This window comes from Mus musculus, chromosome 4 (genome assembly GCF_000001635.26).
Source record: "Mus musculus strain C57BL/6J chromosome 4, GRCm38.p6 C57BL/6J".
NCBI classification, from domain to species: Eukaryota; Metazoa; Chordata; class Mammalia; order Rodentia; family Muridae; genus Mus; species Mus musculus.
In genome coordinates, this window is record NC_000070.6 from 109441205 (window position 1) to 109452198 (window position 10994).

General features: G+C 43.5%; 1 protein-coding gene across 12 annotated transcripts in view; it reads left to right on the forward strand.

The window, feature by feature from the left end:
* The window catches only part of Ttc39a (tetratricopeptide repeat domain 39A), a 50603-nt gene extending 47058 nt beyond the window's left edge, over nt 1–3545 (forward strand). For 5 of the 12 annotated variants that reach the window (XM_006502997.3, XM_030253439.1, XM_006502998.3 and 2 more), the window contains exons 15-18: nt 1023–1134; nt 1493–1607; nt 2304–2420; nt 2878–3423. In XM_006502997.3, the coding sequence (XP_006503060.1) occupies nt 1023–1134; nt 1493–1607; nt 2304–2420; nt 2878–3001 (468 nt within the window). In that variant the 3' untranslated portion in view covers nt 3002–3423. Of the gene's footprint in view, nt 1–1022; nt 1135–1371; nt 1608–2303; nt 2421–2877 lie in introns of all 12 variants that reach the window. The other 7 variants (XR_003954911.1, XR_003954912.1, NM_153392.2 and 4 more) reach the window with 5 other exon arrangements.
* The last annotated feature ends 7449 nt before the right edge of the window (nt 3546–10994 follow it).

Consider the following 10994-nt stretch of genomic DNA (forward strand, 5'->3'; position numbering starts at 1 on the left):
CCCTTCTATCTACTGTAAAGTCAGCTCTTCCTTGGCACCTGGCCCAGTTCTAAAGGATTTTACAGACTGTGTGTGGCAGCACATGTCTGTAATCCCAGCGTGTGGGAGGTAGAGGCACAGGGGTATCCTCAAGCTACGCCATGAATTTGACGCCAGTCTGGAGTACAAGAGACCCTGTCTCAAAAAGATGCACAATCAAGTTATTACTATCATAATGGGCATGGGGTATCATGGGAAGGGTGGGAGTGACTATGCCCGCTTCTGTACAAAGTCACCTGTGATTAAGGGCACTGGGAGGACAGGCTGTGGACTTCTAGAGCCGTTATAGCCAGTTTTCTATCTTGAGACCACAGAGCAACTTAAGGAACACTGACCTAAATCTACATTGAAACAAAAACCCTGACAACCTTTAGGGCCTTATATAAATTGCACCCAGTATCCATTACCTGTCCTGATGGTTTAGGATGACTCTAAGCTAAGTTATTGAAAGTTTAATGAATTTCCTGCCAGTCAAGGAAAAAAGGATCAGGATGCATTCTAATCTCGATGAGGAGGCTGCCATCCTTGAGCCTGTTGTGGGGGAAAGGGACAGTCTTAGGCTCGACTGTCCTGAGTGGCTTAGTAGCTTCCTCCAATAAGGGAGGTCCTGCCAGCGGGAGTAGGGAGGGTTCCATGAACAGTGTTGGGCATGGCCTAGTCCTCAAGAAAGGAGTCTGGATGAAGAGAGGGTATGAGAGTATTCATGCAAGGTACAGTAGGTAAGTAGCTGAAACCTAATGGCTGTTGGATTACCCTAAACCCTTATGGAATCAATAAGCTCAATAACAAATCCCTGGTAAGGTTGCTTCCACAGTGCCCTCAATCCTACAGCTTTATAGGCTAGAAGGAGACTTGAAGATCAGGGATCCAAAGGCTCAGGACCTTTTGAACTGAGCTGCCTGTTTTACAGACGGGAAAACTGAGGCCCTGCTGAGGCAGAGACCTAGAACTGACTTGCCCCACCCACTCCCTCCCTCTCTCAGGAAATGATGTACATCTGGAATGGCTATGCTGTGATTGGGAAGCAGCCGACACTCACGGATGGGATGCTGGAGGTCATCACCAAGGCTGAAGAGATGCTGGCAATGGGCCCAGGTGATTACCCTCAGGCTCCTGACCCGCTAGGTCAGGTCTTTAGAGTTCAAGGTTCCTATGCCAGAAATGTCCTCCTTATCCCTCTATCCTACTAACCAGCCTTTTACAAGACCAGTGTCAGCTCCTCTCACTCAGCAAGTGTCCCCGCTCCTCGTCCAGGGCCTTCTCTTGAGCGTCCTCCAGTCACTCCTAACTCACTCTGGAGCCATTATCTCAATATCTGTCTTTTCTTCTCAGATGTGAGTCCCCTGAGGTGAATCGGTCTTGATTCACCTGTGTCCTGGGTTCCTGAGGGGCTCCCTGAGTAACTTGCAGAAGTGAGCAAGCCTACCTTCTTCCCCCACACCTCTATTCTCAGAGAATGAGTACTCAGCAGATGACGACTGCTTGGTTAAATTGCTGAAAGGCCTGTGTCTGAAATACCTGGGCCGAATCCAGGAGGCAGAGGAGAATTTCAGGAGCATTTCTGCCAAGTAAGTGCCTTTGCTACTCCCGCTGGGCTTGGCTTCTCCATCCTCCTACTCCTCCCACCAGCTCACTCACCATACATTTGCTGATGTCTACTCTGTGCCAGGATAAGAGATACCAGGAAAGGCTATCAGGGCGATGGTTAATTTGGATGTTTATAGCTCATGGTTTTAATCTTAGCACTTGGGAGGTAGAGGCAGAAAAATTTCTAAGTTTGAGGCCAGGACATAGCAAGACCTTGTTCCAATAAACAAACACAAATTAATAAATTTGGAAGTTTAGCTAGAAGACAAAAACAAAAGAGAAAGTTTTAAGTGGAGTGTTCGTGGGCACAGGACACACAGCAGAAGCTAGTGACAACAGTGAGGATCTTTCCTGCCTAAAACTATAGAGAAAGGCCAGACTAAGAAGGGCCTTGTCTTCACAGGATAAAGACAGATAACCAAGAAAGGATATGGCAAAAAAGACTGTTGTCTCTAGGACAGAATGAAGCAAGGGTCAGAGATACTAAAATAGGAACAGGCTTCCCAGTTTAAGAGACCAACCTGGAGTGACAGAGGTTGAGGACTGTAACAGGGAGGTGGGCTAAGGATGCCAGAAGGCTCTGGTGAAGATCCCAGCCTTTCTAAGGTAAGGATTTGAAGTTCTGAAGGCTGTGGAGAGGACCTGAAGGGTGGGCCATGTCTGCTTCTGTTTTGCAGTGAAAAGAAGATTAAATATGACCATTACTTGATTCCAAATGCCCTACTGGAACTGGCCCTGCTATTTATGGAGCAAGGCAGAAATGAGGAGGCCATCAAACTCTTAGAGTCTGCAAAGTAAGGCTTGGTCAATCCTCATATTTCCTAGCTGTACTCCCTTTGACCTAAGGTGCCCAGATATCAGTGAGGATGCTGGCAAAGGCAGTGTTCTGGGAACTCAGTTCTGACATGCTACAACAGAGCTTTCCCCTCAGTTTACAAATAACTGGCTGGAATTATTGAGACAGAAAGTAAGCTTCCAATGGCCCACCCTAAGCCAGCTGTGGAGCTGGTATAAAGACCTAAGTCTCCAACAGGACCAAGAGTGGTAAGACAGTAGCCCCTTGTAAATAAGTCTTCCTTTAGGCAAGGGCTCAGCTTAGTCTTGAATCCCTTTCAAAGTCCTAAAAACTACAAAGTGTTCCAGTTGTATACGGATGAGGGTGGTGTCTCACATAGCTCAAATGGGGGATTGGAGTATGACACACCTCCCAGAAGAGCCGAGCTTCACCTGTGATCCTCTGCTCCCCTTTAGGCAAAACTACAAGAACTACTCCATGGAGTCAAGGACACATTTTCGAATCCAGGCAGCCACACTCCAGGCCAGATCTTCCCTAGAAGATGGCAACAGATCTCTAGTCTCGTCAGTGTCCTTGTAGCTTTCTGCAGCACTCTTGGGCTGCACGATGAACAGACAGCTAGCTGGACAGAGCACCTGGAAACATTTCTAAAGATCACCTCCCCTGCCCTGCCCTTCCTTGGGGTCCACCTGGTGCTCCAGTAGGATTGCACAAGAATATCTGTGCAGAAGCAAAGACAGCATTTTTACCAGTGTGGCCAAAGCCTTCACACATACGGGTACTTGTTTTACACTGTGATGTTTAAGAGAATGTATGAACAGTTTACATTTCTTTAGAAATACATCGATGGGATTATAATTGGTGTTTAAAAAACCAAACCAAACAAACTACCCCCCCCCTCCAAACAAACAAAAGCAACCCGACTGCCTGGAAAGCTGTTTAGCTCCTGACCTGGAAGTTCTCTACATGCTATTAAAGGCCACACTGCTTCTCAGACCTCAGCTTTTGAGGACAGGGGTTCCTAGCATCTGAGTCATTGCAAATTCCAGGACAGCCACAGCTACGCAGTGAGACACTGGGTCCAAACAAAATAAAGCAAATTAAGTTGCTAACATTTAATATAGTTTTCATATACATTTTTGTCTTCTAATTGAAAAACAAGGCAAGGGAATCAGACGCGTAAGCCATTCTTTGAGAGTCTGAAGCCTGACGAGGTACTTAAGACCCCTGGTTAAAAGTAAAACATGAAAGGATCTGGCAATAGAATAGTAAAGTCTTACTTAACAGGACAACAAACAGGAGGCTACCCTACAGCCTGCTAATTATGATGTCAGCCAAAACAAAACACTTGATCCTTTTTCTCCCTTAATTCTACTTTTTTTTTTTTTCCCAAAAGAATCCTTTCTACAGACAAACCTTTTTTTAAAGCCTAGATGCTGGGAGACCAGTCTGAGCAGGATAGGGTGAGGAGTGATTAGAGAGCAGCTACTGAAGGAGGGTGAGCCTTTGAGGCCCTACCACTATGCCAAAGCAGCACCTGTCACATGATGCTAACACATGTAAAACTGCAGCCTACAAAACTGCTACGGCTGATTTCCTACTGAACTTCATTTAACTAGCACATTTTTACCTCGGTTGCCCTGGTTGCAGTCTGGCTAATGACAATTCAGAGGATTAGGCCTCTTGTATTCCACCTGTAACTTCTGAGAACACTGGATTTCTAAATCCATCCTATCCTAGGCTCCTTCATGTCCTGAGTCACTCTAGGCCACTTCTGCCCTGTGGGAGACTGTAACAGCTGGGAAGCCCACCCAGAGGACACAAATGGAGAAGTTGCCAGGGGAGCAGCCACTGTGTCACAGGATCTGAAGGGCCCTTGGCTATGCAGTCTAGCTCTGATGCTCAGGGCTCTGCTGGGTGGCTGGCAGTATGCTGGTCCCTATCAGCTCTCTCCCACACCTTGGCAGCTTTTCCTATTTCCTTATCTCTTGAGTCAGAGTGGGAGTGTTTCCAAGACAGTTATCACGATTCACAGCAAAAGCCACAACCTGACACCAAAACTAGGTCCCCCAAAGGCCAACCTCAACCCAAGGCTTGGCTCGGGTCCAGGTAAGAGATTCCCAGTAAGAATGATTTGAGAAGAAGCTGGGACCATTTTAACAAAGCATCCACCCACTTCAACAATCTCCTGTTGTACTGCACATACACAGTCTTCCAGTGCCTCAGCAACCATTCCCTGATGTCCTCGTAATCATCAGTAATATGACTGCACTCAGAAATCCAATCATAAATGGGATTTCCAAGGTTAAAAGGTGTTGATCTACTGGGGTTAGCACAGCTTCTCTAAAATCAGGCAAGAAGTTCAATATTGACCAATAAGGTAAACCCACAACCAACCTCATTTGGAAATCCATTCCTAAATGAGAAACTATAATTGTTTCCATTGCATAAAGGCAGTTAATGAAACAGAGCTCTTTGGAGGCATACAGTTACCAGTAGACTATGGTTGATAAGCAGACTTCCAGTCAGAGACACCACAGCTAACACCTTGCACATGACTGGGACAGGCTGTTTTCCTTCACAGTAAGGGACACTTCACAATTTTAGATATCTAGCTGGGCATGCTGACACGTACCTATATTCTCAGTGGGAAGATTAAGAATTTATGCTGGTCAGTGGTGGCATAATCCCAGCACTTGGATAAGTTTGAGGCCAGACTTGTCCTACAGAGTGAGTTCCAGGACACTCAGGGCTACACAGAGAAACCCTGCCTTGAAAAAACAAAAGAATAAAGGAAATCTGCTACACTGCCACATACTGAGTTCAAAGTCAGCATGGGCTGAGACCCTGTCTCAACAAATCATATGTTCTGTGGGAAAAAAACCAACTAGTTAGTAAATTAAGTACTCACATCTACTAGTTGCTACCAAACTAGTTGTATTCCTTATAAGCTCCCTGTGAGGGACTAAATGCTTTAAAGATGTGAAAACACAGTTAAATAACTCGCTGAAGATTACAGACCCATTATGCATCGCAAATATTATGCTTCAAACATCTGAAGCCGGAGCTGAATTCTAAAGTCCATCCTCTGCTACATCAGTGCCCGACTCATTACCAGCTTCACGCCAGACGTACTCTGAATCTTCTGCCATCATTAAAGATGGAAGAGATACCCACAATTATACCTTTGAAAATATAACGCATGTAACACATTTGTAAGACATGGGTCTCTATTCTGCATGGTACCATGGGATACTGAGAGGGTCTAAGTTCAACAAATCCCAAAGAGAACAAAATCTAAACAAAACCTACACTTAACAAAGTGGGGCTGAGAAGGTGGTTCAGTGAGTAAAATTGCTTGCTGACAAGGATGAGGACGTAAATTCAGATCCCAAGCATCCATGAAAAAGAGAGGGAAAGAGAGAGAGAAAAAGAAGCAAGCAAGCTAGATGGAGAAATGCTCGGTAGCCCAGTACTGTGGCAGCAGACAGATGAATCCCCAGATCTCCCCCCCCCTCCCCGCCCTGCCCCCTTCGTGCACACACATACACACACTCTGCATTGCCTGGAGTTGTCTGAAGTGGATGCTGGGACTTGAACTCAGGAGATGCACCTGTCTGTCTCCTGAGTGCTGGGGATTAAAGACCTGCACCGCCATGCCCAGTGGATGCTGGGATTTAATTTAGGTCTTCTGTAAGTACAGTGCATGCTCTTAACAGCTGAGCTCTCTCCGGGTCTTTAGGTGATGGCTCATGCCTATAATTTCAGCACTTTTTGGCCCAGGATGGCTTTGTACTCGAGAGCTATCGTTTGTTTTTAGATTTGAGACCAGATAATTCACTATGTAGCTGTGGTTGGTCTCAAACTCAGATCCCGTGAGAACTTGGATTAAAGTTGTGGATGAGCAGGCCCAGACTCAACGGGTATTTTACAAATGCTAACAACTACTACCAGCTCATTGGGCATTCCCTATTTTAGTTGTTAAAACACATAGAATGCCTGCTCAAGCAGACATATCTTACCTACTAGCTCAAATGATCCATAGATCAGAATCTTAAAAAGAAAACCAAAAAGGCCCTGGGAACCCACAAGATGGTTCAGTGTTTGACATGAAGGCCTGACCACCTGAGTTTGATCTTTGGAATCCACAAGTGGAGGAACTAATTCCCAATAATTATCTCCTCTACATGCCTGCCAAGTGCTTCATACTACTAACACTGATTAAATTATGTAAATAGGGCTGGAAGAGATGGCTCAGTGGTTAAGAGCACCGACTGCTCTTCCAAAGGTCCTGAGTTCAAATCCCAGCAACCACATGGTGGCTCACAACCATCTGTAATGAGATCTAATGCCCCCTTGTGAGGTGTCTGAAGACAGCTGCAGGGTACTTAGATATAGTAAGTAAAATATAAATAAATAAATAAATAAATAAATAAATAAATAAATAAAATTATGTAAATCACAGCAGTTCCCTTAGAGAAGGCAGGGCTTTGGTATGATGCTTGAATTAGGCCATCTCTAGTGCTGCCATTAAGGCCACTAGTTTTTGGCTTTGCTCCTATATTAGGCATTCTCTTCAAGTGGCTTCTTTACATGACAGGATACATGGCAGGCAATTCAGGCCTCCTATCCTTAACAGCTTATGACTAGCAGCACAAAGGGTTTCTTCTAACTCTAGTTTGCAAAATTCAAGGTAGGGACAAAAATTTGGCCTGGCTCAGGATCTATCTATCACTTAGGCAACAAGTTCAAAAGTTTAGGTTTCAGACTATTATCAGCATCATTTGTGAACTTGTTAAGGACATTCTCAGACTAGGTCTGAGAATGCCAAAAGCTCAAAACGTCTTCCAAATGAATCTGATGCACTCAAGTTCATGAAGCACTGTCTAGAGACTGGGCTTGTTAGAAAGGTAGCAATTCAATCCATCTGCTGCTGATCCTTCTTGCTACTTCCCAATCCCTTCTGACACTGCGTCCCTTGTGTAGTGTTGGCTGGCCTAGAACTGAGCGATTCACCTGCCTTTGGTTTCCATGTGCTACCATGCTAGCTTCCAACTAGCATGGTGGTTTATCAGACCTCCCTCCCCACTAGACATAGGTTCCTCTTTTCATTTATAAAACAAGTGTTATACTTCTGTGGCAGCTTATTCTGATAAGGAAGAGATGTAAGCCCATAAAGAATAGTCATAGAGTAAAAATAAACATGTGCTGTTTAGTTCAGAAGTAGTCAGCTATAAGCAATGCACAAAGCAAGCCAGAGGGAAGACATGATAATGTGAAAAGGCTGAGGCACTTTACAAGGTACATGAAAAGGCTAGATGGCAGTCCTAGGAAGTCAGCCATTTCATCCCTGTTTGGATTTATTTTCAGCCCAACAGGAAGCTATTAATTTTAAGCTGGAGAATGACATCATTCAACTGATTTATAACATTATTTTAGCTGCTATGTCAAGAATGGATTATCTGGGGTTTAAAATGACCAATAGCTCCAACTGTTTTTGGCTTGTCTAAAACACTACCAAAAATGTTGTGCCTTCCTCACCAGAACTAGACTTAGAGGAAATTCATGCTAAGTTTTCAATATGCTAAGTAAACAATGTGATCACTTGGTTCATTTGATAAGAATTGGCATTTCATAGTCATATATAAGTAGAGAATAAGCTGTACAAAATTATCCTTGACCCCTATATACCCACTATGGCATGCGGGCACGCACACACATGTGTGTGAAATGTGGAGCACAGAGCAGTCATCAGCAGAGAATACAAGTTGCTAATGCTCCAGACTGAGGATCTAGAGCTGAAAGAGACAAGGAAATGAAGTTTAAGATATACAAGGATGTTATCATCCTCCAAATGGAACCTCTTCTTTCAACACTTCAGGTTTCTCTTTGACCTTCATGTATGTAACACACACAAGACTTACACCAAGTGGCGATTTTTAGTCAGTAATAACCATCATGGCCAGACATTCAGTGTTATAAAAAGCAAACTACTCAATAAAGTGAAAAATTAAATTGTACAGATAGTTCTGAAACTCCTTTTATAAAGGACTTAACAGAACACTGGATCTAATGAGAACATTATGGATCAGTAAAATGGTCGTAAACTGCCTTATCTAGATTTTCTGTAGCAATGCTAAAACAGCATGGAAAGATAGCAAAGGACACATGGCAAGAAGCCTTTGTAGCCTTTCCCTATGACTTCAGTCACAGATAATTAACAAGCCTTCAGCACTCTTACTGTCAATCAGCTAGGGAAACAAAACACAATGCACCAAAGCAAACTTTACCTTCGCTTGGGAAAGGATTAGCTACAATTCCAAATTCTGCCAGTGCATCAAATGGCTTGGAAATGCCCCCAGAAGCTCACACAGCTCAACACCTGGTTCCCTGCTGGCAGCAATTGTCTAGGCAGGGAGAGCCCTGTTTGTATTTCATGAGGGATTAGGGTATAGCTCACCCACCTTCCAGTTTTTGCTTTTTCCTTCCTGTGTGCTTCAGCTGCTACCATGACTTCTCTACCATTATTCAAATCTAGACTACCCTCTGGAAACAAGCCCAAAATATCAAGTAACAGACAACTGATTACTACAGAGAATGTGAAAAATGTATTTTCTCTCTGCAACTCAAAGGAAGAGAGTCTGTGTTACTAAAGTCAGACCTACACAGAAGTACCCGAGGATGACGCTTGCTTTCACCTCCCAGTTGCTGGGATTACAGGCATGAGCCTGAACATTCTAGGCTCTAACCACAAAAAAAGAGGGGAAAAATTCTTTCAGGGACCATTTTTGATACCTTTCAAGCAATAATCATGTGGGTCAATCAGTGATTATGTATAATATAATGATTGTATTTTAAACATGAGCACCTAAGAATCATCTTAAGAGAGTTTTAGTTGAGATTTTAGAACAGGAGCCACAAACTGCCTTTACTGCCACTTCTTTCCCAAACTTAAAGACAACCCTCCTTGTGTTCACAAATTCCAAAACTAAAGATTAAATATTAGTTTGAACTTATTTAAGATATGTTAAGAATGTATTAAGAAATGTTAAGCCAGGCGTGCGGATTTCTGAGTTCAAGGCCAGCCTAGTCTACAGAGTGAGTTCCAGGACAGCCAAGAGAAACCCTGTCTTGAAAAACCAAAAAACCAAAAAAAAAAAAGAAAAAGATGTTAAAATACCTTTGCAGCCAATACAGGAGGACTACCATATATACGGTTCCCTTGTTTACAGTGTGCCTGGGTTACAGAGTAAGATCCTATCTCACAGCATCAGATTACAGACAGTACCTAGGTAACCAAGCTGTTGTTACTGGGGCTGAACTCAGGGCCTCTAGTAAAGTAGGAAGGTGCTCTACCACCAAGCTTCATATCCCCAGCACATAATAGCATCATTAAGTGTATCTAAGCAATTTACCTTTTGTCCTTTTTACCACTTTCAGTCAAGATCACAGGCCACTCTGGTTTAACAAGTTGTTTTTTAAAATGTTTACTTTTGAGGCTGGAGAGATGGCGCAGCATTGGCCGCTCTCCCAGAGGACTATATTTCATTCTCAGAACCCACATGGGCACCCACAACTGTCTGTAACTCCAGTTCCAAGGGACCGGACACCCTCTTCCGGCCTCCATAGGCACCAGGAACACAAATGTTGCACAAACATACATGCAGGCAAAATATCCGTAAACATAAAATGTAAAAATTTTTTTGAAGTTTTCATCCTAATGAAGGAACTTCTAATGTAAAGAACCTCAACACCCTAAGTTCTATGAAATAATGACACACATGGGGTGGGGTACGTCTTCCAATACCAATTTAAGAGATTCCTTGTAAGAATGTTGTCTTAGGGTTTCCATTGCTGTGAAGGGACACCATGACCAAGGCTTCTCTTATAAACTCTTATAAAGGACACCATTCAATTGGGACTGGCTTACAAGTTCTGAGGTTTAGTCCATTATCATCATGGTGGCAAGCATGGCAGTGTTCAGGCAGGCATGGCTCTGGAGGAGCTGAGAGCTCTATAGCATATTCCAAAGGCAAACAGAAGACTGGCTCTAACATGGCTAAGAGGAAGGGCTCAAAGCCCACCCACACAGTGACACACTTCCTCCAAGTAGGCCATACCTACCCCAACAAGGCCACACCTCCTAATAGTGCCATTCCCTGGACCAAGCATATTCAAACCATCACAAATGTAAACATAATTTAAAGTATATCCAAGCAGTTCAATTTGTATAAACCTCCCTTTTCCTTGGTTAGGCTTTCTAGACATTTCAAATCCCATAGCCACGCTGGAACAAGTCTTGTCCATTTCTAAACCCTCTACACCTGCTTTAGGAAACTTTAAAGCTATCTAGTTTCTAAGTGTGTGCTTAAACCATAGTAACTACAAAGCAATGAAAAATAGTTCCCTAAGCTTTAAACTGATGTGTAAAGAAAATGATTTGGGATAAAGTCTAAGTCCTTACTATTATGTAAAGGCTGCCCCTAAGGTGATTTTTCCTGACATACACACAGAAAAACAGAACATTAAGCACTGTGTGTGTATGTGTATGTATAAAAAGATCAGATATTCT